Source organism: Colletotrichum fioriniae (assembly GCF_027942845.1).
Source record: "Colletotrichum fioriniae strain IMI 355084 chromosome Unknown scaffold_1, whole genome shotgun sequence".
NCBI classification, from domain to species: Eukaryota; Fungi; Ascomycota; class Sordariomycetes; order Glomerellales; family Glomerellaceae; genus Colletotrichum; species Colletotrichum fioriniae.
Window position 1 is genome coordinate 2,156,095 of NW_027076837.1, and position 27,030 is coordinate 2,183,124.

The 27,030-nt window shown below is 53.9% G+C and overlaps 6 protein-coding genes across 6 annotated transcripts; all 6 read right to left on the bottom strand.

The window, feature by feature from the left end:
* Nucleotides 1-3,338: 3,338 nt before the first annotated feature.
* On the bottom strand, nt 3,339-5,466 carry RLM1 (resistance to lethality of mkk1p386 overexpression; the record flags this gene model as incomplete). Its single annotated transcript, XM_053193333.2, has 3 exons — nt 3,339-5,129; nt 5,185-5,341; nt 5,411-5,466. 3 exons carry the CDS (start codon nt 5,464-5,466, stop codon nt 3,339-3,341), a joined length of 2,004 nt encoding a protein of 667 aa, XP_053049050.2.
* A 7,088-nt stretch (nt 5,467-12,554) lies between these two features.
* Nucleotides 12,555-16,523, bottom strand: N0V96_000573 (uncharacterized protein; the record flags this gene model as incomplete). Its single annotated transcript, XM_065755973.1, has 4 exons — nt 12,555-12,666; nt 13,136-13,324; nt 13,376-13,432; nt 13,528-16,523. 4 exons carry the CDS (start codon nt 16,521-16,523, stop codon nt 12,555-12,557), a joined length of 3,354 nt encoding a protein of 1,117 aa, XP_065615213.1.
* Nucleotides 16,524-18,115: 1,592 nt separating this feature from the next.
* Nucleotides 18,116-19,601, bottom strand: ARP4 (NuA4 histone acetyltransferase subunit; the record flags this gene model as incomplete). The annotated part of the gene is made up of 2 exons (XM_053193331.2): nt 18,116-19,488; nt 19,547-19,601. 2 exons carry the CDS (start codon nt 19,599-19,601, stop codon nt 18,116-18,118), a joined length of 1,428 nt encoding a protein of 475 aa, XP_053049048.2.
* A 488-nt stretch (nt 19,602-20,089) lies between these two features.
* On the bottom strand, nt 20,090-20,782 carry N0V96_000575 (uncharacterized protein; the record flags this gene model as incomplete). The annotated part of the gene is made up of 1 exon (XM_053193330.2): nt 20,090-20,782. One exon carries the CDS (start codon nt 20,780-20,782, stop codon nt 20,090-20,092), a length of 693 nt encoding a protein of 230 aa, XP_053049047.2.
* Nucleotides 20,783-22,121: 1,339 nt separating this feature from the next.
* Nucleotides 22,122-23,705, bottom strand: N0V96_000576 (uncharacterized protein; the record flags this gene model as incomplete). Its single annotated transcript, XM_065755974.1, has 3 exons — nt 22,122-22,178; nt 22,431-22,578; nt 22,963-23,705. The coding sequence occupies 3 exons, from the start codon at nt 23,703-23,705 to the stop codon at nt 22,122-22,124; spliced, it is 948 nt and encodes a 315-aa protein (XP_065615214.1).
* Nucleotides 23,706-24,920: 1,215 nt separating this feature from the next.
* On the bottom strand, nt 24,921-26,871 carry RCO3 (glucose transporter; the record flags this gene model as incomplete). The annotated part of the gene is made up of 3 exons (XM_065755975.1): nt 24,921-26,252; nt 26,324-26,585; nt 26,756-26,871. 3 exons carry the CDS (start codon nt 26,869-26,871, stop codon nt 24,921-24,923), a joined length of 1,710 nt encoding a protein of 569 aa, XP_065615215.1.
* Nucleotides 26,872-27,030: the final 159 nt, after the last annotated feature.

Sequence of the window (27,030 nt, forward strand, 5' to 3'; positions counted from 1 at the left end):
TTCCATTACAGTTCCCCAATATTCGTACATGGAGAAAAGAGAGGGAAAAAAAAACTCAGAGACCAAATCCGAATTCGCAGTCAACACGTATTACCACTCGTAAGAACCCAAGGCGAGTAAGGAAATGAAATGGCGTACGTAAGGCAGCCAAAACTTACCATGTAAGCAACCACAAAAGTAATATCTGACCGTTGATATCCAAACCTCGATAGAAAACTCTACAATGTCAACAAACCCCTCCCCTTCCTCCAACAGAAACATCGGATCAATCGGCCTGCGTCAGCCACAACTCTCGTCAACCGATCATGGTTCAGCGAGGCGAGAACGAACTAGGTGGGTGTAGGAGCTTGTCCATTGATGGGTCGTGGATGGGGGGGGGGGCCCGGATGCCGGCTCACATACACAGATCGTCATCACACATAGTAGGAGAAGACGGTAAGGTACACATTGACCTCTACCCACACACGTACACAAACCGACACGGGCCCTCAGTAAGGCTTAGCAGAAAAAGGGAACAAGCGTAAAGATGAAGCTTGATTTGTGAGGCACACAACACCCAATGCAAATACGAATTCAGTCGGGGGCATATCCTTGTAGAAACATCATCCCGCGTCTCAACGCACCTTCACAGTCAGTCCCTTTACACCACCTTGCCCCCAGGCTTCAACCTACTGCACAGTATAGTAGTAGCAACGCCCATCGTGAAGGAGGAAGAAATAAGCTCGTCCGGCAACCACTCGCCGAAAAAAGCACAGGCTCTATCTTATCCCTTATGCCTTAGGATCTTTCGGGGTTCCCACCCAGCGTTCAGACCGAATTTTCCCATATCGGGAAATGTAGGGCTGTAAGTGACAAACTGTCTCGCAGCCTGCCCAACCATCCATCGCTCTTCTCCCCGAACGAGTGAGCTTGGATATAATTTTCCACTCGGCCGTCGGGTCGGATCTTGAGCCGCAGGGGGCCTCACTGACCACCTCTCTCCTCCCAAAAGAGACTTCTACAATCCCCTCGAAAGGGCGGGCAGAGTAAAGTAGGTTAATATCAAGAATGGGAAACAAGAGGAGCAAGCGAGAAGCATTTTCTCTGTAGTCATCAACTGTGGAAAGGATGATTACGCCGGTCGACGCCTCTCTCGCCGTGTTTCTTCTTCTTCTTCTTCTTCTTCTTCTTCTTCTTCGCCTCGCAGCGTGTGTTTGATCCGAGAATGCCAATGATGGTAAAGATAAAGCCTCGAGCTGATGAGCCCAAAAAGGCTCTCGAGCCTGGTCTGTAGACGTCACGCAGTCTGTGACCCCGTGTGGCGGCCGTCGTCATATACCACGGAGACGTCCGCCTCGTCTCGCCCAGTCTCGTTGACGACGGCAGTAAAGAAGAAGCGAGAAAGCCGGGTCTTGTGTGCGCTTCGCATCACCCGTCCCTCCACCACCCGGTCTCCTCATCGTAGCCGATAATCTCGAAATCGATATGCATACTCCGGAGCATCGTCCCCATTGTGAACTCCTGTCCCCAAAGTCAGCAAAAACCTCATCCTCTCCGTTCCTGTCCCAGTACCGGAAACTCACCTCTTCCTCTTCTTCCTCTTCCTCACCAAAACCCTCATCTCCTTCCCTATCACCACGATCACTTTCATCATCCCCCTCCCACTCCTCACAACTACCTCTCCTAACCCTCCCAGCACCATCTCCTTCCCTCTCCCCTCCAACATCGCCATAAACCTCACCTCATCCTCCCTCCTCGCCCTCCTCCAAGCCTTCAACCCCCCATCCCTCAACCCTCTCTTTAGACCCCTCAAACACCTCCTCCGCCGCAATCCGGCTCGCAACCCTCCACTTGCCAATCAACTCGACAAGCTCCTCGTCCGTCTCCCCTCCTCCCACGGCGCCGCGAATCCGCTCAGCCTGCCGTAGAATCTCTTCCCTGCCCTCCGCTTCCCTCTCGTTCTTACTCCCACCACCACCACCACCACCAAGCCCAGGACCGGCACCAGTCTTTCTAGCACTCACACCGTAAGAACCTGTCGCCGCCGTCGTCCGCAGCGGCGGAGGCGACGCACCCGTCAGCTGCGACCCTCGCGCTCGCGGAACGCTAAAGGGCCGGCGTGTAGCCGCAGCCGTAGCTGTAGTCGCAGGTGTAGACCGAGACGTAGACGTGCCGCTCACCCCCCGTTTCCCAGGCGTCGTAAACTTCTCCGTAGCATGCCGTGGTGTCGTCGTCGTCGCAGCAAATGGCGATGACGCTGCCGCCGGGTGGTCTATGGTCGTCGGTAGTGCCGAACCATCATCATCCTTTTCAGCCGCAAGATCCGCCGCCGCAGCGTCCGCGGTGCAGCCATCCCCGTTCCGCTCCGGGCCTGGTCCCGAGTCTCGGCCTCGGTCCCGCTGTACCAAAGGCGACCTAAATGGTTTCCGTAGCGTCTCGTTCGCCGCGTCGACACGTCGGCGTTTCGCCGCCGGGGTAATCATTGCGTTTTTTCTGATCCGCTATTCTTTTTTTTCTTCTTCTTCTTTCTGAATCGCGTGTGTCGCCTGTGCTTTATAGTAAAACAGCTCTTGTAGGAAGGGTGGCCGCTATCGGTTTTTGGCAAGTCAAGGTAGGTGTTGCTGGAGGCTTTTGCGGTTGACCGCGACAGCCTGTGCGAACCTGCAAAAAGACGCACCCACGCGCCACTTTTTCGACTTTCAGACTTCGGGGTAAATTTCATGTCATGCTCACCGTGAAAAGAATATGTCAACATGCCATGTTCAAAAAACACATCCAGCTCGCGCTTCCACGGGCCGCGCCGCGAAACGGTCTCAAAGTCACTAGCGCCAAGATCTTGGCTCACTCAATACTTTGCACACACATCACTGTCTGAATGAACACGCCAAATTGCAGATCAACAGTTCATTCCAACTATCCAGCCATTGCCCCTCAGTAATCTACAGAAATCACACCCAAACGCCCCGAGATCATCCATCTTCTGCTGCAGGCCAGTTTTCCATGCTTCCAGTCATCTCACATGTCCGTGGGCACATCATTCCCTCCAAAGCCGTCTCGAATACGAAGAGTAGTAATACTCATCAGTCCGGATGAAGAATAAAAAATAGAAAAAAATATCAAAAACCCTGTCCGTGGCCGATGTTGCGCCTAGCAATGCAGCATAATCCTCCGCGTACACGGAGATATAGAAGAGAAGGTAAACTAAACATCTTGCGTGACGCTAATGCCGTAAAGTGAAAAGAAAGAGGTATCATGGAACCAAATGCACTCCATACATGGTCTGAAGGAGGCCAGAATGCAGATGAATGGTACAGATAAGGCGTCGAAAAAAGCGTCGACAATAGAAGGGGAACTTGAAATCAAGAATCTACGCGAATCCTCTTGGGTTCGTTTCCGGCCTCAGGACCGTCGTGCGGACCATTGGCGCTGATCTCAGGACTCTTGCGCTTCGTAGCCGGATTGTCGTCTCGCAAGAAGCTGGGACCAGAGCCAACGACTGGAGTCGCAAAGTTCAATGGACTGGGTAGTGTGTTACTATCGCTGCCGCCACGAGCATACCATTCCGGATAAAAGCTGCTCGGACTGGGCAGAAATTCGTTATTTAAGAATCGGGATGGGAGGGCGGAAACGGGGGTGTCAATGTTCATATTGTTGTTTTGTTGCGGGGGTGGGCGAGCAAACGGGTTTGGCGGGCCCGTGGCGCCAGCTGAGAGGAGCGTTTGGGCTGACGGGGATGGCGGCGGCAGAACCATGCCGGAAGAGTGCGAGTCGGATGCATGGCGCCGAGTCGTCTGGGATGTGGATTCTGTCGAGTTGCGAGGAGAGTTTGACTCGGCAGTTGCGCTACCGCCATCCGAAGGTTCATCGGGAATCTCCACCCTCAAACGGGGACGCGCACCACCACCAAGCTTCATGCTATTGGTGCGAGATGGCGGAGTAAACGTTGTCTCTGGGATTGACGATACGGAGATGTTGCGGCTTTTGTTTAGAGATTGAGTGCTGGCGCGCGGAGGCATGGGCGGAGAAGTCGTGGAACCATTGGTCCGGGATACTGCGCCAACATCAACTGACTGAGAGCGGTTACCTTCAACCTTGATGTTGCTCTGGTCAGGGAATGGGGGCCGATTAGGCTCTGCCTTTATGCTCTGCTCAGAAGCGAATGAAGCCAAGTGCTGAGACAGGATGGAGCGGTTCTCGTCAATGGGAGTGAAGATGCTGTGCTGCTTACGCTGCGGAAGCTTCTTGATCGCGCTGTCCGTGTTGAGCAGGGGCGGCTGGGGTCTTTGGGGCAGCTCGGATCGTGGTTCCGATGGCGCTGGCATCTCCTCAGACTGCGGCGGCGAAGGCTGATGTTGTTGCGGCTGCTGTTGCTGTTGAGACTGAGGTGGCTGCGGCTGTTGCTGTTGCTGGGGTTGGGGCGACGGATGCGGTCGCTGCTGCTGCTGCTGCTGCTGCTGTTGTTGAGGCTCAAGTTGCTGTGGCTGTGGCGGCGGGGGTGAGATCTGAGGTGGTTGCGGCGGCAATTGCTGAGTAGGAGGCTGTGGCGGAGACGGCGAGATCCGAGAAACTTGAGGCCCAGGCCCTTGCGGACCCTGCTGTTGCGGATAGTTTGGCGGCATGGAACGGCGCTGGTCTTCCATATGCTGCTGCATGTGCGGAGGATGATGGTTGGGCGCGTATGAGGAGTATTGAGGGCCATGTTGCTGGTACTGCTGGGGGAGTCCGTGAGGCATGTTTGGTGGCATGTTGGGCTGGTTCTGGGGATTGTAGATGGCGGGGTTGGGCATGTAGGCAAATCCATTCACGGGAGGCTGCTGAGATCCGGGAGGGCCGACGGGTTGAGGGCCCATGTTCGGTCCCATCCGGCGGATGTCCTGTCGAGAACCAGGCCGCGATCCCATGCCAGGCTGCGGGGTGTGGCCGCGTTGTACGGGAAGGCCATGGTGTTGCGGGAAAGGCACGCCATTAGGAATTGGAGGTGAGGCTGAGGGAGTGTGGTGTCGCATATGAGGGAATGGCGCTTGTCCTTGGAACTGAGGCGGAATCATGTGAGACTCCTGCGGCGGGGTGCCTTCGGGATCCTCATCTTCGTCCTCGTCGTTGCCTCCGTTGAAGTCTGAAGGGCCCTTGTGTTCATTCGGGCCGCCATGCTATCTCAGGGTTAGCGTTACGCATTCGTGACCCAGAAAGAATGGAGGAACTCACGTATGTGTATCTAGTAATCATCTCTCGCATATCCGTGGAAGAATACTCATACAACTTCTTGTTGCTGCCGAATATAAAGACAGCGACGTCGACGGAGCACAGCACCGAAAGCTCATGCGCCTTCTTGAACAAACCGCCTTTCCTCTTCAGAAAGGTGCTATACGCGACGCGACAGTCAGCCAAAGGTTTCTGGGTATCGCGAGGGATAGTCAGGGCGCAAGCTTACACAGAGCGGTTCCTGTCATCCTTGATGGCCTTGATCTCAATCTTTCTGCGTCCCATCTTGGATTAGATACTCTGGGGGTGCTGCTGACGGGTATGAGGCAGCGAAACGCGTTGAACGGGGGGCGAAGACGTTGTCGAGGCGAGCGGCTCCGTGACCGATCAGCGGTTTTCGCGGCGGCGGCGGCGGGGTTGTCGGCGAGGTCTCAGTCGTTGCAGTCGCGATGTAGAGTCGACTGGTCCTGAGTGAGGGTGAGGATGAGGATGAGGGTCTCGAGGAGGCGAGAGACTGGTTGGAGCTCGGGGGAGGAGGAGGAGGAGGAGGGACGCGAGCTGGATATATCTGATCGCAGCGACTAGCTTGGCTGGTCGGGAAAGCGAGGTAGAAACAAAAGCTAGGCCGGGGAGGGCTGATCGCTTTTATCTAAATGGGCTGGCTCGTGGGCAGTGGTTCCGAACTGGCGATGCGTCAGTCAGTTGCATGGGACAAGGCAGCGCATCCCGGGAGTAATGGTATATGACAAGCAGTGGGAGCAAAAGGCTGTCAGAGCAGGGGAGAGAGTTGACAAGACGACGCATCAAGAACGTACATTGATCCCATTACAAGTGCAGATGCGACAGGTTCTGGGATGGACAGGCGATGTGAGGTGCAGGTCGATGGGGCTGAATCTGGCGTGGATGATTCTAATAATAGACGCGATCGTGTTCACTTTTTGGGTGCGGGAAGGCAGGACTGTTGAAGGAGGGAAGGGAAGGGGGAAAAAAGAATGGGAATGGATGGTGGAGGGGGAAGCAACAGTATTAGGTGCAGCCAGCCCGGGGACAGTACCTCAGGTGTAAGGTAAGGTGGTAATGGTAGCAGCAGGAAGAGTACCTAGGTAATGGGGTCAAGGCAAGGCAAGACAAGCCCACCTCAGCGACGAAGAGTCGGGTGTGTAGCAGACGGAGTAGGTACCGTAGATGAGTGAGTGAGTGAGTGAGCACTTCCGGCCAGTGAGGTTGCGGCAAAGAGATGGAATAGGTGGAAATCGGGGAGCGCAAGCATCAATCAGCAGGTGCAGCAGTATCCGTACCTAGCAGCAAGCCAGCAGTTTGGAGACGACGGGAAGGGAAGGAAAAGAGCGACGACCGGGGGGGTGAGCGACAGGGAATGGGGTTGATGAATGAACGAATCCTAGGCCGAGGAAGTGACTGGGGGGGTGAGGCTTGGGGGAGCGAATGAACTGGGTGACGGAAGAAATAAAAAAGGGACTGGAACGGGAGAGAAAGGAAAAAAAAAAAAAAAGAGTGGAAAAGGAGGAAAACGGGGCGGGGGGGTCGGTGTACCTACTCCAATTAACCCCTGCTGCTCTCACTTCAGGTTGGTCTCTGATCATTTACGAAGTACGGATACTGTTCACTGTTCAGTTGCTACGGAGTAGTCTTACATGGTATGCGTACTTCTGAGAATCTGAGTGAGGAAGGGTCGCTGGTTGCTCTCGTCTGCCGCGTCCAGAAGCAGAAGGCCTCATCTTTTTTCCCATGTCTACTCCGTACCTAGGTATCTTATTGTGTAGGTAGGTACCTACTGTGGTAAAGTATCCAATGTCTCCAGGCCCTGCCAATTCGCAGTTGGATGTGAGTGGACCAGTCCAGTCGGCACACCCATCATCATCACACTTGAGCTCACTCTCTCCTGACCTTATGCCTAGATGATAGATGCTAGATGCTAATGCTAGGCCGGTCCTGCTCTCACCTTACTTGCGCCGTAGCACTTCACCTTGGGCCTCACTACCACAGACAAGGCAAGGTCGCGAAGATTCCTGGTGCGTGCGCTCTTATGACGGGGGTCCTGGTGGCCGTTGCGGACGCTCGTGAAACAACAATGTGAAGAGGCAGGGAATGAGGTCAAGAGCTGAGACTGGTCGCGAACACTGTGTGGTGCCTGCTTTTTCCGGTGACCAAGAACAGTGTTGAAACGTAATCTCCACCATCACCCTGCGCACTGTCTCAGGGTCTGGTGGATCTCCACTTGTACCCACCCCACCTGGCTAAGGTACCGGCCCCGACTTCGACGGCGCTGCCGCTAGTGAGACACTGCAGACAGGATACATGTGGCAGGTGTCGTCGAGACATTTGACGTCTAGCCGACATGAGGTGCGTGCGGTTTGCGGCTTTACACTACATACAACTTGCGGAAACTGCGAGGATGATTCCGGCGGCTCTACTGTGTACTGCGTGCTCCTTCCCAGACCTTTCCTTCCTTACCTTTATCTTGCAATTCACCTCTTTTCTCTCATTGCGTCTACTCTGTACAAAACTAATACCAAGAGCAGACTGGTACCTATCCGTACATACTCGACGCAGTAAGACCCAGAAAGTCCAAAGATCGAGACCCTCAAGGCCATCTCTCTACACTAGCCGAGAGCATTGACGTTCCGCAAGCCTCGACCTGGTCAACTTCGAGTGGACTCGACATGCGCCGGAACTCAGAACCGGACTCCTCCTCCCTGGACCTTGCTAATATCCCACAGGTTACAAGTTACAACCCGTCCACCCATACACAGTAAACTACACACAATCAGGACTCAGTGTACACCAAGCATCGCCGTCCATCCCTCGCTCGCCCAGCCGGTACCACCCACACTCGCGCACAAGTCCCCGTCCGCCCGATGACCTAACCGCTTACTCTGCACATCCTAAGCAGAAGCATAACGCCGTAAGGCCTTGAGGTAGGGATGGAGGCCGTCATCCGCTACACCAGAACCCAAGCAAACAACGTGCCCGGGCCGCATATTGAGCCTCTCCTTCCCACCACAACATCCGACCGCGCCGCCATCGCCGCCGGCGCAGGAACGCAGGAACCATCACTTGCATTCAGGGCCAGGCACAACCGGTGGGACGCGGCGGACAGTGGACATGCACAGAACAGAAGGAAACTCCCAGTCTGCTACTGCTATGGAGTACATGCCGGTAGTGCTGGCTCTGTGAATCGTGATGCTTAGCACAGACCGCGGCCCTCCTTCAATGGACCAGACCAAGACCCCCAGGGACCACAAGCACGGGAATCTGTCATCCATTCTCAAGTCTCCATTGTGTCGAAACCGACTCAGCCCTCCCGATATCATGTCCCGGCATTCAGTACCCTACTTCAGGTTGGACAATTGAGTTCGAAGTCCAGCCTTGGCGTCAACGGCTCCTGCATTTCTACGCTCCAGTTGTCTATCTGGCCCTTTTCTCACAGCTCGCCCTTCGTCATAGTGAGAGTCTGGGTCCTCCTCTCCCTCCCCTGGCCCATGACAAAGCGAGGCCATCGCCAAACGGACACTTTTCAAGGTCTCAATCACCACCCCAACCATGCAAGGTACCTAGCCGTCTAACCCCTTCCCTGGGGTCACGAGTGGACCATGACCATGCTCCCGCATCTCAAGCGTGAACAAGAGGTGGACTGGGAGGGGGAACTAATACACTGGAACCATCCCCTCGGCGGACTACCTATATGCCACCGACAGGACATGGCCTCAAAGGGAACCCTGCGTATCATCCCAGCATGCGGCATTCCCGCCGAAGGTGCCTGTCTGCACGTATAGCTGCCAAACCGGTCACTGTCAGGGCCATTTTGACAACGTCCGTCCGCTCCCGCGGCTCTCAGCTGTAGATCTCGCTTCACATGCATCTAGGCCCCCCTTCCTCGCCTACATACATCCCGCGCCTGTTTGACGAACCCAGTCGACCATCATCTCGAATTAGATCAGGTCCCCACCCTCAACGATACCCCGCGTCCATGATGACAATCTTCCCACCGGTTGCCCTGGCTCATGTCAGGGCCCTTTTTTTTTTTCCTCTTTCCAGAACGCCCAGAGATGGTTGGACGTTCGAGAAACACCAACTCCCCCACTTCTGCTGGGCATCTCCAGCTTGAACCGCTGTCTTTGGCTGACAAGCTTCGCCGCGACGGGGGCCTTTGCTTTGGAATCACTGATAACAATCCAGAATAGCCCTTTGCCAAGCTCTGTTTCTCCAGGAAACAACATCATCATTGAAATCCATGGTACGCAGTCTCCTCGTCCAGACAAGTCTGCTACCGATACTGTATGACTGCGAACGAAGAAGACGACCCAAGAAAGAGACCAAGTAACCACTCGGAAACTCCCCCCTTCCTCTCGATCTCCTCATGCGCGCCTACAATGCTGCCATTTGGTCAGAGAATGTGATCAAGATATCCCGAATTAGCAACTTCATCTTGCGTACGCCGTACGGCGACATCGACAGGTCCGGTAAACCCATGTCAGATGTCCCGTCTCGTCACAAAAGGGTTCGTCCTTCTATAGAGCAGCAGTCGTCTAATTCGTCCGGAGAAAGATTCAAGCTAAAGCAAGGTCGAGCCGATAACCGCTGTCGTCGCAAGAATTCACAATTATGTCTCCGTCCCATCATCAACCGGCAACACGCCATCCCACCTTTTTTCTCATTTCTAAATCGAAATTTAACCATATCATTAAGTTAAGCGCCGGCCCATTCCCAACGAGCATGACGCTAGTCCAACATCTTGGAGCCGGGTTTGGGGATGGGGGGTTGGGCAGAACGAACGAAAATGCTTGACTTCACTTCTTTCCCTTCCGACACGGCGTACCCACCCCGGTCAGGTTATCAAAAACTTGCCTTGTCTGAAGCGCAAAAGAGCCTCTTGTATCCCTATCCATCCACACACGCATCACTTTCCCAGGTTTCCCTCTCTCTGGGTTGTGAAGGTGTGAGCTCGACATGCATGTTTCTTGGAGGCTAGCAAGAGACTGAAGGTGTTCCTGGGTGCAAATCCCAAGCCGATTGGCCAAACGCACCCTACGATCCAAGAAGCCCTATGCAGGCTGGTGGTGCAGACGTGCTTCTCCCCTCCCTGTGCCCCCCTGCGAGGTCGTCCAACCCATGTCTTGCGTTCTAAAAATAGGTTTATTTTTAGCACAACACACTTGGCGTGCATATGCTCACCTCTTGCTCCGCAGCCACGCGACCCGGCGACCGTTTCTCCCCCCCCCAAGGACAAACCCAAAGGCCTTTTGGAACCACACACGCACGCACCACTGCATCTCGGGAGCCAATTATCCCCCTTGCCCTTTCTCGATTACACAGTAATAACACGTCCTTCCCGACTTACACAGTACATCTATCTTGGGCTGTTGGTAGGTAAAACTCACCTGTTCCACTTCTGATATGTCTAGTCAATGTTTCCTGGCGCCGCAAAACCAGGCTGGGGGTTTTGGAGAAACCATCCTCTCACACATCTGGCTTGGCGGAGAGACTTCTTTCTCTGTGACGAGGGCCCTTGTATGAATGACCCCATCCACCAAACCCATCATCATCACTATCATCAATAATCACCAACCACATGTTCGTTGCAACCCGCGCATCCCACCGCGTCCCATCCCATCCCATCAATCCACACTTTTTTTTCTTCCCATCTGACTTTGACTTCCCCCTTCTCCCTCCCCTTTCCCTCTCCCTAGGTAATCAACCACAAACTGGTTCCCAGTTTCCTAAACCTTGCACGGATGGATTTCCCACACCTAGTCTACGTCAAAAGAGGCCCCAACCGAAGGGCAACCAAAAGCAACCTCAATCTGACAAGCCTGACAAGCGGGACAACAAACCCCTCCTCCAAAATGGTCCAAATGGAAACAATCCCTGGGCTATCCCATCTACGCCTTTTTCCAAACAAAAAAGTCTTGATCGTTTCGGGCGCGTCTAGAATGCACCTTGTTGGTACCTGTCGCCCATTATCCCCTCATCCAATCCCTCTTTGACGTCCTCCCCCTCCCCCCTTCTTTCTCACCATCTCTCGAGGTTCGTCCTTGTTTCTTTCCCTAAATTAGCCCCGACCATCGTCCGTCGTGTTTGTGCCCGATTCGCCAATCTGGGAAGATGATGATGCGCCGCGAGAGTCCTGCCACCAGACACATTGATACAAACAATCCCGGATTCTTCCCCCTTCTCCCCCCTCCCCCCCCCCTCTGTCTCCTCTCCACCCATGTTTGTGCGTATCTACACTACAAACTACCCTTACCTGTCTTTGATCTTCCCGTCTCTCCAATCCATGTTCATCCTTTTGCCGCATCTAGTTCTCCCGGCAACTTACCTACACTACCTCCTCTCACCCTCCATGTAATCATCGGCTCATGCTAGCCTCTTTCAAGAGCCTCCCCCTTCCTGTCCTTCCCCATTTCACCCAACCGCCCACACTAGCTAGCTACCCCGACTATGACATGCAATATTCAACCTGGAGCCCGCGGGGGGGGGTTTCTCCAACCTCAGAAACCAAGGTAAGCTGAACCTACGCGTTCATCACTGCAGAGTAACGACACACACACACATCATCATAGCGGAGAAAGAAGCAACAATAGTAGTTAGTCACTTTGTTGAAATGAATTTCCCACGCGTGTGATGAGAGAGCTACCACCCACGCTTGACGCGGCTATAGCTAAACTTAACAACACCAGACGCCGTGCCGATGCATCATTACATGCTTTGCTTAACCGCTTTGCCAAACCCCCTTCCTTGCCACCATTCGGCTTCGTTTTTTCCCCCCTTGCTCGTCATGAAGTGAGAGCAGTCCATTAAATCTGCCCCGTCCAGTTTTGACAATGTTGATCAAGCTTTTTCCAAATTCCCCAAGGTCCAAGGGCTCACCTCGCAGATGTTTTCTTTTTTGTCATTGTACACACACCCTTTCCCTTTCCCTCTCCCCCTTGATTGTCGAATTGCATGGCGGGTTCCAATTTTGGGTTGTTCGGTCCGACCTCTTGTATGAGATTTCTCTGGTCCAAACGCTCGCAACTACCCCAAACTTTCTTCAACATGAATTCCCAGCCTGTTCATTGTGCCTGAACCCCTTGCGTGAAATCGCTTGGCTTAGCCCTATTGTTAGCAACCGGGGGATGGCTGCGGGTGGGGTTCTTTCCCCGTTCTGGAACGTTCGTCGGTAGTAAAGCGACCAGCTGCAGCCTTTGCTGTTGATTAATTGGTAAGCGCCGGAAACAGCTACCGGCCGTCCGGTTGTTCGGAGTCTGTCGTCTCAACCGTATTTCGGTGTCCTGCGCTGCAACATCTAGTCCGTTGGAGCCTCTGACAGCTGCAAGTTTCCGCCGTCAGAACTCGACGTCGTCTCGAGTCGTTCATTGCCCGGGAGAACCGGCACCAGCAGCTGGGGCATTGTAGGTACCGAAACCGCCATGTTCTGCGATGCCGTTGTCGGTCTTCATCGTGCCGTTGAGCATAGGACAAAGCCTTTGCGAGGGTTAGTATGCGCGTATATGGAACAGAAGTGATGGGGAAATTGGAGAAAGAGAAAGCATGTTGGGTAGGTAACGAGAGAAAACTGGGGAAAGCAAGCAACAGGGTGTGATGATGGCCAAGGGGGCATATGCTTATATGACCCTAGTGCTCATACTGCTGTTGTGCCAGTAGGGCTTGGAAGTGTACTTGTTGTACTTGAACTTCTTTGTCTTTGGCTTGGGGGGCTGTTTTGGCTGTCCCTTGGACGATGCTCGCCTATTGGCCTTTTCTTTCGAGCGGTCGCGTATCCTGTGCTTTTGAATTCCGTCGCCTCTTTGCTTTGGCGGGGCTGCTTTTCGCTGGCGTGCCCTCAACAGGAGCTCCCGCTTGAGAACCCAGCGATTGTTTCCCCCACGTCTGAACATGCTCCGGAGATCTGAACTGGGACGGGGAGGTAGAGAAAAAGCAAAGGGAGCAATACTTCTTGTTTGTCTTGATGTGTCCGACTTGTCCACAATTGGCACACTTTCGGGTTGTACCGGTGGCAGCACGGTCTGCTTCAGGGGATCCTGCGTCGAGTCCACTCTTGGAACGGTGGAGTCCTTTTTGTTGCTCTCGTCCGATGCGTCGCTGCTTGTTTCGGTTGAGCCGTTCAAGCTCCTTATCAATCCTGCTAGGTGGTCAATCAAGTGTTCAGCATCTACGGAAGGATAATGCCTACTCAACCAGACGACGACGGTCGTCATCAGCGACACCAGTCGGTCGTCCTTCGTAGATACTAAACACGAGATTATGTGAGCGGGGAGCGCATGAAGATTGAATGATAGACCTGAAAGGGGATCGGGAGGGGGGTAACGCGGTGGGAGTTCGTACTTGAAATCCTCCAACTCCAACTCCTTCTTTCTCTTGATATAACGGTCTATAATCACAGGGTCTTCGAGGATGATGACCTTTTGCTCGACAGCACCTTGATCATTGAGAACTTCTCGGGTAATCTTGAGTTTCTTTCGCTGATTCCGGCTAGTTGATGTCGTCAGGCCGGTAATTTGACTCATCCCTTCGTCGGCATGGGCGGGAGTCTGGGCTCGTTGGGGGTTGAATCGGTCATCTTCGTCTGGCGGCAAAGGGACCACGAGGTCATCGTCCTTCTGTGTGCCATTCTCCAGACTGTCTTTTTGCTTGTCCCAAATTTCGCGAATGCCTTTTCTGTACATGGCTTCTTGCTCCTTGACGTTGTAAGCATGGCCGTTGTTCGCCTTCCGTTGTGCGTCAGGGTGGGCTGCCATGGCGTCAGCTGCGGTGGTATGGGATCCACCTTTCTGGACAGTCTCGATATAGCCGCCCTTCATGGAAGTTCTGATAAAACTGAATCCAAGGCCATGGCCAGTCGGGTCTCCTTGTCCGTGAAGCTTGAGCATAGCCTTGCCAGCGCATGCATCGATGAAGGCCTTGCTGGTTTTCCACGGCGCCATCTTGTCGGCCAGTTTTTCTTCGTTCTTCTCGGCAGCCTTTTTACTACCCTTGGCAGTGCCTGCGCCCGTGCGATCGTCGTCCTCGTCCTCGGCAACCTCTTCGTTGTCGTCCTCCAGGTTAACGTTGTTAGGATCGAAACCAGCATCTTCCAGCATCTGCATACCCAACTGCATACCATCAATCAGGCAGACGTCTTCAGGCTTGATCATCGCTCGTATTGAGTTCTCATCCATAAGAGTCTCGCCGTTCCTAAGGCCCCAGAGCCCTTTCTCAACCTTGGCGTAGGAGAGGAACTCCTTGAGCTTTTGCCGATTTTGAGCGTCCGTAGACTCGGCAATATGTTTCGTCACCTCTGACAGGTTTACCAAATGGTGCTCGTTCCGCCTCATCATGCGGTACGAAATCATCTTGATTCTGTTCTTCGAGGCATTCGTGACCTTTCGAGAGTGAGGGCCGGGGACCTCAACACTAGGAAAAGTCTGGCCAACCACGTAAAGATGATCAATTTTGTGCAGGTACCAGTTGGCTCCGTCGACGCCCGTTGAGCTACGGACACAGAGGAAGTCTGTAGACCGCGGCTTATGCTTGAAGATGGGCGCCCGGTACATTTGGTTGTGCAAAGTAGGCATGGTTTGTCCGACTTCGACCTCGCCAAAGATGGCGAAAGGCGATCTGTCTTCGGGCAAGAGGACGTGCGACTCACCAATTTCCATCTTTGGTGGCGTCTCTTCGTCATCAACCTTCTTTTTGCGGTAGTAGTTAATGACACGGTTTCCCATGCCAAAGTTGGAAAGGACGGGCGGCGTTCTCTCACAGTACTCAAAGAGCACAGCGGTCGAGTTATCCGTTATACCCAAGTCCTTGGTGGTTTTGAAGACCTCATGAGCCTTTCCCTTCATAGTCTTGCGCTTATGGAAGCCCAACTTGCTGAACCTGACCGGTTGACGCTCATGCTTTCCAAACTTGAAATGAGGCCGGTGGAATCCATCACGTCGAATATCCAGCTTGACCTTGTAGAACGGCCATGCCAGTTTAAGCGCAGGCATACTGTGCTCGACGGCAAGATTCCCCAGAGTTGCTCTGACCTTGTGTTGATGGTTCTCCTTGAGCGCCTCGTACGCATCGTCGTTGGACATGTTGAAGCGAGATGATAAGTCAGGTCTCAGGTGACCGTTCGCCATGCGCGTCATCTTCTGCTCCACGCGTTGACGCTTAGGGCCACGTTGCGATTCGGCTTCTTCCAGGAGAAGATATGGGTCGTTCAAATCGAGAATGACACGCTTGGAGGCGCGCTTGGTCACATCCTCAAATGAGTCGAATGATGGTGCGGTGAATCGAGGAATTTCTGGCAAGCCCTTTGGCGGTGGCGGGCGCGTCTTTTTCTTTGGTGGCGGCTTTGGCTCTTCATCTTCCATGAACTCAGCCTCCCAATCGAAGTCAAAAGCATCATCATGGGCACGCTTGACAGAAGCGGCGGCGGCTGCCTCGGCTGCAGCCTCCTTTGCTTGTTGGTCGCGGAAGTCTTGCTCAGCCTGCTCGATACGGATGGACCAGTCATCGCACACCATCTCAATGTCTTGGAGCGTGAAACCCGCCACTGCTTCCGAATCGGATTCTTGCTCGAGATTGAATTCTTCAGCTTCAGCTTCGTCCGAAGACTCTTGCGGAGCGCAAGACATGAGCCCTCTGGATTCATCGTCGATGCGTCTCTGCTTACGAGTCACAGTCGCGGGTCCGGGAATGCGGAAAAGCTTCTCTTGGTCGGCGGCAAGATCCAGAGTGAGCTTGGAGAAGATGAGGGTCTTTGGCTTCTTGGTGGGCTTCTTCTCGATCCACCGGGCCTTCTTGGGAGGTAGGAGTTCGTTCCATTTCAGAATAACACCCTTCTCCCAAGTCGGCCAGGCCTGCTTGACCAAATCTTCAGCAGTCTCAGCTGGAGCAGGAATCTCGGGATCTTGGTTGGCAGCTTCGTAGCCAGGTTCCGGATCGAAGTTGATGTCGCGGTATTGTGATGGATCGGCGTCGTCGGGGTCGTGAACGTGAGGGGCTGGTGATGGTGGACCAGGAACTTCGATCGGAGAAGATGGTCCATCGCCAAACAAGTCGTCGGTGTCGTTACTCGTACCTCCGTCATCTGTCAGACCTGGAACGGACATGGAAGTGGCAACATTGCCTTCCTCCTCGTCCGGAAGATCATCGTCGCTAATATCCTCGAAGTCTTGGGCATCGTCAGCCTTCCCAGACTGGTCGAAAGGGGTATCATCAATAGTGATGCCCAATTCTCCGCCATTCTGGAGTGTCGCGAGAGTCCGCTCGATTTGCTCTTCGTCCTGAGCATCCTGCGCCTTCTGCGCTTCCTCGCTGCGAGGAGGGGATTTGGGAGTGTCGGCGCCCATGTTGTCGATGCTTTGCACAAATATCCACCCTCTGGCACCTCCGATATTGTGCGCCGACCTGTGTAGGTTCTATACCATGCCTCACGTTGTGTTTTCCGATGCGTCGGGGTCAGCGTTCGTTCGTTCGGAGCTCGTGAAGTCGATGGGGCGACGCGTCGGTCGGCTCTGGGGAAGCAGGAGGGAAAGTTCACGTAGAGCCGCAGAAATTTGGGTGACTCAGGTGCGATTTCTGCAAGGGTGCCTGAGGCTTCAATTGTCAGCCAATTACTTTGCGTCGAAGAAGGCAGCAATGGCCAGTGGCCCGTGCCTGCCCGTTCTACCCCAGGCGGCCATCGGCAATGGGGTTTTGTTTCTGTCATGGCATACCTAAATTCGATGGTGGTGGATGGCGATTATGTGTCCCTGTCACGAAGTTGAACCAAGGCGGAAATATCGATATCTCGATAAAGTGAAGTCAAAAGTCTGCTCGTTGGTGATGATACGGCCAAGTGTGCTTGCTGTGTTCGTATTGGGATGGATGTGGTCATAAGTTGTGTGAGAAGGTAAGAAGCCGGTCACCGCGATAAATCGACTGTGTAGAAATTGGAGGCGGAAAGGAGAAGCTATTTGCCCAAGCACTTGCCTGGCTGAGAGACGTAGACAGCCTGAGGGTGTTGATGGATGAGGCGGTCCTAGGTAAGGTACCTAGACAGGAGAGGAAGAGTGGGTCGTGGTCACTTACACGGAAGGAAAGGGCAGATTCCGTCTTTTGAGGTCTTCCTTCCTCAAGGTGATCCGGATTCCTGAGCTAGGGTTTATATATGCTGACATGCCTACTTCATATTCGAGTTGTAGTAATCTCCTATGACCGAGATATCAATCAAGGTATCGCAGCTTGTCCTTGTTCAAAGTCTCCAGATCTATGGCAAACAAGGGAATTTTTTGGCAGTAGCTGGCTACCCTTCTGGCCTTTCAAGACATCCATCTCCACATCAATCGCTTTTCTGAACCGCATTTCCCCAGACTCGCTCTTTCACTAATGCGGCATAGCGCAGAGCCAAATATGCTTCACCAATGAGCAGGACAAAAAGCCACGTTCTATCTACCTACTTGTCCATTGTCTACTCCAACCTTGATTGCGAGAGGCTGGCTGAGGATCGACCCGCTCTGATCATCTCGCGCAATGCGAGACAAGATCTATTATAAAATTCGCCATTCCGCAATTCGTAAGCATGAAGCTGTAGGCCTGTTGCCTCAATGCCGATTAATTAAGTACATACATGTCCAAATTGCTGCAGGGCGGACATGGTGTGCCAAGATACACTGCATTCAACATTCGTTTGATACGTTTTTGTATTTCTCACAATCTCTGTATCTCCGATTAAGGAAAAGATTGCATACGCGTACAGATAGCATCCTTCCAAGACGGCTTTAATGCGAGGTAGTCTTATGACGCCCACCGTCTGCCTCCTCCCTCTGATAGTCAGAAAAAAGCCTTTTGTGCAAACTCCATACGCCCTTTTCTTTAGTAACGAGTAACGATGACCCTCCCGCCATACTCCTGCTACCCCTATCCTAACTTTGATCCCCAATGGGCTCTTGAATGACGGCAATTACTTGCAACGCTTCTCCACGATGCTGACACCATTCTCCTCGTACTCCTTGCGCGAGATCCACATCTGGTGGAAGGTACCCAAGCTGGCCAGGATGCTGCCGCCGATCCAGGCGCCGAAGCGACGCTCGCTGGAGAGACCGGCCGCGTGGATCTTGATCTTGAGGCCAGGGTACATGGCCGTGAGCTCGTTGTTCAAACGGTCGTTGAAGCCGTTGAGCAAGCTGGTGCTGCCAGTGACCACGATATTGCCGAGGAGGTTGGGGCGCAGGTCGACATCGACAGCATTCAGGGCGGCGCGAATGAGCTCGGGGATCGTCTGCGACTTGTTCAGGCGGAACTCCTCGTTAGTGGTCGGGAACGCCGCGGTCTCGTCCCACATGCCCTCGGAGACCTTGTACCGCTGCTCGCGCCACATCTGGTTTGCGCCGTTGGGGAACTCGAACACGCGGCCGGGTTGCGTCTTGGCGAACTCCTCGTTTTGCGGCACGGCGTACTTGCCGGGTCCGCGCCAGGTCTCGACCACTGACTCCTTGAATTCCGTAAGGAGACGGTCGTCCTCGTAGGCGCGGAATGAGTCCGTGATGGAGAAGTCGAACTTGCGTTCCTTGAACTGAGCAGGAGCGCCTGCATCGACGGGGGTCTTACTCTCGACGATGTATGTAGGAACGGGCTCGATCTTGGGCTCTGAGGTCTCCCACAGGCTGCGAATCTGGGACGACAGCCACAGGCCACCAACGGGAGACTTCTGGATGGATCGCTTCAGGACCATGCCGTCGTGAATAGCCGTAACAGAAGTGTTGGAGCCGCCGACATCAATAACCAGGGCACTCGCCTTGCCAGCCGCAAAAGCAGCGAGGACGGGCGTTCTGCTGAGCCAAAACGCAGGGCAGCCCCAGTTCTCCATGATAATCTCGATGGCCTTCTCTCTAGACTTTGCAGAGTTCCACGGCGCCTCGGTCATCAGGAGCGGGTTCTCTTGCAGGGCCTTCTCTTGCGACTCCACGTCCTCCATGGCCACGTCGACGTCGCCATTGGCCTCACCTCCCTCGACTTCCTCCTTGGGGTCATCGTTCAGGCCGTTCTTGGACGGATGAGTCGGGCGCCCAGGCTGAAGGCGTGTGATGAGCATGTGCTCCCAGAGCTTGTTGGCGACATCCCAGTCCTCGACGACACTGTCGCGCGTCATGTAGTTGCGGACCTCAAGGTCGGCCCGGGGGATCAGGCACTCGTCGCCGAAGACGGTCGTCGGGGTATCGGAGGAGCCAACACGGCCGTAGAAGGACGGGAAGACGGACTTGGGGACATCCTCGCCAGCGAATCCGGCGCGGGTGCTACAGTAGCCTGGGTCGAGGACCAGAGCGGAGACCTCATCTGCTCGCGATGGTTAGATTGGGCTACGCGTAGAGTACAGCGGCAGGTGGGCGTTTACCTCCTCCGTAGATGTCGGTCGGCTGGACGGCCGAGGACAGCGGTTGTTGAGACATGATTGCAACTCGACGTGTGAAGCGACAATCCACCGAGATAATTGAGATGGTTCGAGGGCGGTGGGGTGGGTTGTTGCGATGCTTCGGTCGATTGAAAGTCGCGTCTGGTCAAAATTTGGCGCGGTGGTTGGAGGAAGATGCAAGGCTGAGAGATTCCAGCCACACCCCACCGTGTCATAGCGGGACACACTGTACGAGCTCTCGGTGAGAGCTATTGACCGAGCAGGGATGTCGACTCTTGAATTACAGCATCTTCACATCCCACCATAAAGCATTTGGACATGGATTCTAAAGAGCGGAGTCTCAATAGGAGGGATATTTTATTCACTTTGGCGTTTTGAAATACCAAGGGACTGTGAATCTAGCGTGCCACCGGGTATTTCATTTTCGTTTTGGTGTGTTCGATTTCAATTGATTATGGATTTAAGCTTCATGTCACAATATACTCGTCCTCTGACTCAAAATCTCGTCCCTCTCCATAGAGAACTTCACACGCGCCGGCCAACGGTATGTCCATCACAGCATCCGTCCCCTCGTTCCATATATTCTTCCAGTCGTATCCTCCCCCCCGGCAACCTATGATCCCTTTTATTCCTAGACCTCTTCTTCGGGTCATCCCTCAGCCGCCCCTTGCTGTCAATGACCCCAATCTTGGAGGCATCGTCCACCACTGTCTCAATGGAGCTCAGCGGCAGCGTTAGAATCTCCGTATTGTACGCCGCGAGCGCGATGTAAATGTAGACCCCCAGCATCGTGAGGAAGGCCGGGATCGCGAGCGACCACCAGCGATTCGGATAGTAGTAAATGCCGAGCGCATGGAGGAAAGGCGAAGGCAGGTAGGACCAGAGCAGGTAGACGAGGAAGGTCAGCGTCGAGAAGAGGTACAGCACGAAGCCGTAGTACTCGTAAGTCGGCACCTGCGGCGACGCGCGCGGCACGGGTTCGAAGTCGTCGTCCGAGGCATCGGGGGTCGTCGGTCGCGACGGGCGGAGGAGCGATGTCAGCGACGGCGAAGGAGGTAGAGGGGTTGGCGGGCGACCGTAGAAGGGGGGCGCAAAGTAGTTTAAGTTGTGATGCAGGGGTCGCGGGGCCGGTAGGTCTTCGCCGTCGTCGCTGGACTCAGAGGCGAAGGATTGGTTGTCGAAGAGGAGCTCTTCTTCTTCGTCTGAGGATAGAGACATTTTGGGCGAGAAGCCCGGTCAGCCTAGCCTCTGCTATCAATGTTGCGACAGTGGAGTTATGGTGTTGCAAGAGGCAGAATTGCCATTTCCCCAGGTTGGCTCCAGTGGAAACTTAGAATTGGCCCTGTCCGTCCCGCCCCTGTCCACCTAGCCTGCACGGAGTAGTGGGGCCGCTTCATCCTCAAGGTCGGCGCCGATTAGCTACCTTTTTGAACCTCCCGTCTTCACCAGACCCTTGGTATCATACTTTTTTCCTCATACTGTAAGCCCAGGTCACGGAACTCGTATCGGTCTACAAGAAAAGGCCCTCTTCAGTAGGAAACCAGTCGAAGCGATATATGCCAATATAGTTCGCAGGTTCTTATAGGATACATGAATGGTCAGAGACCCAAAAGATGGTCATTGCGATAAGCATCCCAGGTCACTTACACAGTTCTTTCACTTCCACGCGTTGATCAAGTAAAGTCTAGTTTCTATGAACGAGATATCTCACCGTTAAAATTATTTTCTCGTCTTGCACTCATGAATTTTTACCGATAAGCTTTAACCGATATGTTAGGATCGGCCCCTGTCTCTTTCCTCTCGCTCCAGACACATCGAGAAGCAAGATGTTCCACCCGTGCTACGGGTACACACATCCGCATCATCTTCTCCCAAACGCTTGTCGAAACCAACCTATTCACAAAGTCAGAGACTAAACTCCGGCAAACACCAACGTCAAACTAAACAGGAAACGAGCAAACTCACCTCTCCGATTCTCGTCTCTTCTATTCTCACCTCTCCTCGTCCCCGCCGGTTCTATCCAAACCCGGTTTCTCAACCCATTCCTCACCCTCACCGCCTGCGCCCACGTCAACCCGAACCGGACGCTGTTGTGCAAACTACACGCCACGATCCCGCACGTACGGCACCGAAAGTACACGGCGTACGCCCTCGACCGGCAGAACATGCACGCCGGCGGCTGGACGCGGTTGTTCATGTCCTCCACCTCCCATGACGTCGGCAGGTGGTGGCTGCACAGCGGGTCCTCGACGTGGATCGCGAATATGGGCCAGGCCCGTGGTGCTCCCGCCCTCTCGCCCGGCCGGGCAAGGGGAGGTGGTCGGCGCCTGTTGGCGCGGAGTTCGGGGCGCCACTCTCGGGTTTCTGGCTGGATTATGGGAGTGAGTCCTTGTCAGCGGAGGTTCAACACCAAGTGTAAAGAGGGCAGGGGAAAGGAACCCGTGTTCTCATCATACCTCGGTGTTTCTGCCGTCTGGGTAGTACATGATGATACTAAATCGTCCCCGACCCTGTCGAACACAAGCTTCCCGGTCCATGTCGTATACGTTACGCTGATCTATGAACGGTATTTCTCCCATAGGTTGAAAGCCTTGCAAGTGCGGCTGGGGAATTCCTACAGACGTAAAGTCAGTGCCCTGCTGTTGCTCAGATATCGTTTGAAACCACAGTCATAAAGACAGTAGTCGGAAAGAAATCGATACGGCCGGCGTCGATCGAAAACTGTGCTGGCGGAGGAGATGGCACAAACCACAGGCTGGATCCCTAACTGGAAACTACACCCCCTTTTATGAAAATGACATGTTTCTGGCTTATGACTGGGTTGGGAGGAGGAGTCACTTACCTGCAGGAAATGGCTCCCACAAACCATCAAGATTTGCTTGTGGAAAGGGTTGAGCTTGCGGTTGAACTTGAGGTGGTTCAGGCGGCGGCGGCGGCGGAGGAGGAGGAGGAATAGGAGGATGCCGAAGGACCGGCGTGGGAACAAGAAGTTGACCATCTTCCCCAAGTTGACCCTGCCGATACGTCGTCCTCCGATCCCTCATATTAACACGGCCCCCGAATCCCGTACCTCTGCAGTTCTGCACACAGCCTCTACTCCATATCCCGCCGCACGAGAAGCAGAACTCTTCGCCGCATACGCACCTACAAGTCCTCCGATCAGTTCATTCCTTGCTTCAATTTGTTTCCCAGGATAGGACATCGGGGAAAGGGGCTCAAAAACTCACGTCATATGCGTACACCCGCCCGCACGCTCAATAATCCTCCGACAACTAGGACAAGGCGAAAGATGAAGCTCATCCATGACGTCCATCAACGTCTCGTCCTCGGCCTCGGTCCCACACGGCGCACCCGGATGAAGCAGCCCTCGACACGCCCGACACGTCCCCTGCCCACACGCAGGACAAAACATCGCGTCGTCACCAGCAGCAGCACCACCACCAGCCGGTATAAACGCAGCACACTCGGGTCTAGCACAATACACCCTCTCCTCGCCAGGCGTCTCCTCCTCAACCCGAACCTGTCTGTATAGCCTCACCAACCGCGGCCGTTCCATGCCGGCGGCCTGCTCAACGTTGTCTGGTTGTAGAGGCTGGCAGCACCGCGGCGGCCAGCCTCCTGGACGTAAGCCCGCGCGGAGACAGCGGCGGAGACAGCGGGGGCACATGCGGCAGCCGCAGGGGAGGCGGTGGAGGGGTTGTCTTGTTGTGAAGCAGACGACGCATTCCGTTCTGTCGTCGTCGTCGTCGTCGTCGTTGTTGGTATTGTTGTTATTGTTATCTTCGGCATCTGAGGTTTCTGCGCTGTTGTTTCGTGTATCAGTTAGGAGCCGGTTGCGTTCGTCCCAGCTAATGTATCCTCCTGTGTCCTCATTATTGACAATGTTACCGGGATTGTTGGTGGCATTATTATGGTTGGCATCATTCTCGTCGTTGTTGGTGTTATTGTCGCCTTCGATTGCCATGATGCTCTGTCTCATGGCAATAGCGAGTTGCTGGTCCGGGGTCGCCATCTCGAGCGCCCTCACCGCAGCACGCTCGACCTCTCGTTCCGTTGCAAAGCGCAACGTATCGAGGTTGAGGAAATCATGTTCGATAATGAGGTTTGAAACGTCCTCGTCGAGGCGTTGAAAAAGGTCCATCTTTGTAGGTTTGGTCTACTTCCTTTCCGTTTCATGCTTTCAGGCGCGGGCAATAGATGGCAGTTGATGTGTGTATGCTGTCCTCTCGAGGCGTATCAATCTTGGATCTCCCTCTCTCGATCTATAGGTCAGTGACACATCGCCCTCCTGGAGTCACATCCTCAAAATATACTTGAAGCTTCCCTTCCTTCAGCGTCAATGACGCAGACTGACAAACCAGTGAATGTGTTCTCTATCACTATGCAACTAAGTCACTTACAATGAGCACCGCAGAAGCCTCCCTTAATCCGAAAACCAGGACCCATATTCACCTTGTGCGCAAGACGTAGAGCAGCAGTTCACCAATTTCACAGTGAAGCCACGGGGGAGCCTTGAACTATGCTGCCTTCAACGATAGACGCGGAGGTCGATGCTGGAATATATGCTGTGGTCGACTCTTCTTCCTGGGCCAAATTCTGCATGTTTGACTCAGGCTCAACTCTGCTGAGCAGGGTAGTGCAAATGTGTATGGCATTACTGTCCGACAGTCGACTTTTTGCATATGGAGCTATAAAAGGGCCAATTTACTTATACCAGCAACGGGATTTGGACGTCTTGTTGTGAAGTTCAATCAACGCAGCGAACATACTGGGACACGATTTCTCGCTCTCCAGTTCGGACCTAAAGTTATCCTCTCAAATACGTTTGACGTGATGTCCAAGTACTGAATCAGAGGTCACAGGTATCACGAAAAGCAGCATAGTGTCATTGAACAGTGATGGACTGATTTGACTCAAATTGATAGATGACAAAAGAGCTGCCTTGCCCCTGCCTATCTTCTAGACCGGATGAAACCGGCCTTGTTCCCACCGCTCCGTCATACTAAGGTGTTATGCCCAAAGAGGTGGGTTTGATATATCATCGACTCCCTTACGCCATAAAAGCTGACTCCTTCGTCAAACCGTAATGGGATATTCTCGTCGACATTGACCGTGATATCTTTACTCGCTTTGTCCAAACGACCGCTGCGCTGCAATATAGTGGCAAGACCTATTTCCGCCATAATGAACCCCCAGAACCAACCGCCCATCGGTGGCTATGGCCAATGAACCCCCCATAAACTCCGAACATTGTAAACTCCGACGCTGCTATCCGGGATATGATGTGAAATGACAAGGAAAGAAAAAGAGCGGTAATAGTAACATCATATATAAAGTAGAAGATGGGTATAAATGATCAATAACTGAAGTCCACATTACCCATCTGGGATAACATCTTTGCTTCCGCTTCCGTCGAGCTCGCAGTCGCGCCGGTGTTTGTTGATGTCGCCGAATTTGAGTTTGTTTGTGAGGTTTGCGTCGTTTGTGAAGTGGAATTTGTCTGTGTTTGTTGCAATTCGTGTTCCGGTGGGGGTTGGCCACTGGGCGACCATCCTTCGTCTAGAATCTGTTGGAAGCTCCAGCTGGGTTCGAACCTGGTGCTGTTCCAAGCGTAGTCGACACGTTCGTACATCTCATCAATCTGCTCAAGACTGATCTTGCTCGTCTCAAAGACCATACACCACACGAACAGAACCGCCAGAATGCAAAAGGCACCCCAGAGGAAGAAGATCTTGGGACCAATATCGGCGTAGCCGGGCCCTTGACCAACCATGAATGGAGTGCCGTATGCGATGCCAAAGTTCAAGAGCCAGTTGGAAGCGGTCGAAATCGAGGCAGCCTTTGCACGGATCTTCAGGGGGTAAATCTCGGACGTAATAACCCAGCACACAGGGCCCCATGATGCCGCAAAGAAGAATATGTTGATGGCGCAGAAAACGATGAGGATGGTTTGCGCGGCCTGCTGTAGGTTCTCTCCGGCGGCCGTGGAGAAGGAGGCGATGAGGAGTTGACAGACTGCCATGCCGATAGCACCGACCATGAGCAACTTGCGACGGCCCCAGGATTCGATGACAAGGAGGCCCGGGACTGTTCCAACGACATTGATAATGTTGATAATGAGAGCCTTTACGTATGGGTTCTCAACCCTGGCGCCATCGAAGAAGGACGTGCTGTAGTACATGATAAAGTTGATACCCGTCAGTTGTTGCAGCATTTGAAGGCAGCATCCAGTGAGAGTTCTTCGACCAAGATGGGGGGATCCATAAAATATTTCCTTGTAGGAGTCTGGACCAAGTGTGAGTTCATACTCGTGGTTTGCCACAATTTCCTGGAGCTCGTCGAGTAGGGCGGGATGGGTAATATCGAGGCGACGGAGGCGACTGAGTGATAGACCAGCGGCTTCTGGCTTGCCCTTCTTGACAAGAAAGCGTGGTGTTTCGGGGAGGACCAGGAGACCGAGGGTTAAGACGACAGCCCACACAAGTTGAAGGCCAAGCGGGATGCGGTAGGCGGCGCCAGAGTCCAGCCTTTCGGTCAAGATGTTAACAAAGGACGCGGACAGTAAACCAATCGTGATGGATAGTTGGTAGGCGCAGACGAGGGTACCTCGAATCCACTTCGGAGCCATTTCTGACTGATAGACTGGGACGAGTACTGAGATAGATCCAACGCCGACACCAGCAAAAACCTGTGCATTTGGTCAGCGACGCGTTGCGCGATGAGCCGACACAACCAAATTCTTTAAGCATACCTTCCGACCAAGAGCATTGGGATGTCGTGCGCGCAGACTTGGAAAATTCCACCGAAGCTGAAGACGCCGGCGGATAAGATGAGCGAAATGCGACGGCCCCAACTATCGCCGATAGGCGCGGCGAGGAGAGCACCGAGGACTGTTCCGGCACTCAGAATTGCGACGATGATGGAGGATTCGGCGGGTGAAATAGCAGGCTTCAGGTTTTCGGTATAGCCGGTGGAAAAGTCTCGTCGGAAGGCCGTCATGGAGAGGATACCGTTAATCGTTCTACAATCCGTCACGAATCAGCGTCCAAGTCTCCGGAAGAACCCCCCCACGGACACACGAATATGAGCACCAGCGCCATCGCTTCCTTTTCCTTCTCTTATTCGTCTGTCGTTGAGGGGGGGTGCTCGATCGTATTGCCGCTTTGTGGATGTGTGTTTGTGTGTGCTTACCCAGTGTCGTAGCCAAAGAGCAATCCGCCCGAGGCGACGAACAGACCGACCATGATGGCCGGGGCCGACGAGCCGGCGACATTGTCGGGCTTCTGCCAGCCCATGGCTATCGCCATGGTGAAGGGGGGTTTCGGCTCGAGCAATCCAGAATGGAAGCGTTGTACTACGAGAGGGCGAAACTCTCGAGGGTCGTCGAGAATCGAGGTGGAAATGGGCCGGCGACCATTTGAGTGAAGTGACGGGCGACGGGGACGGCGACGGCGGGCGAGTGAAGA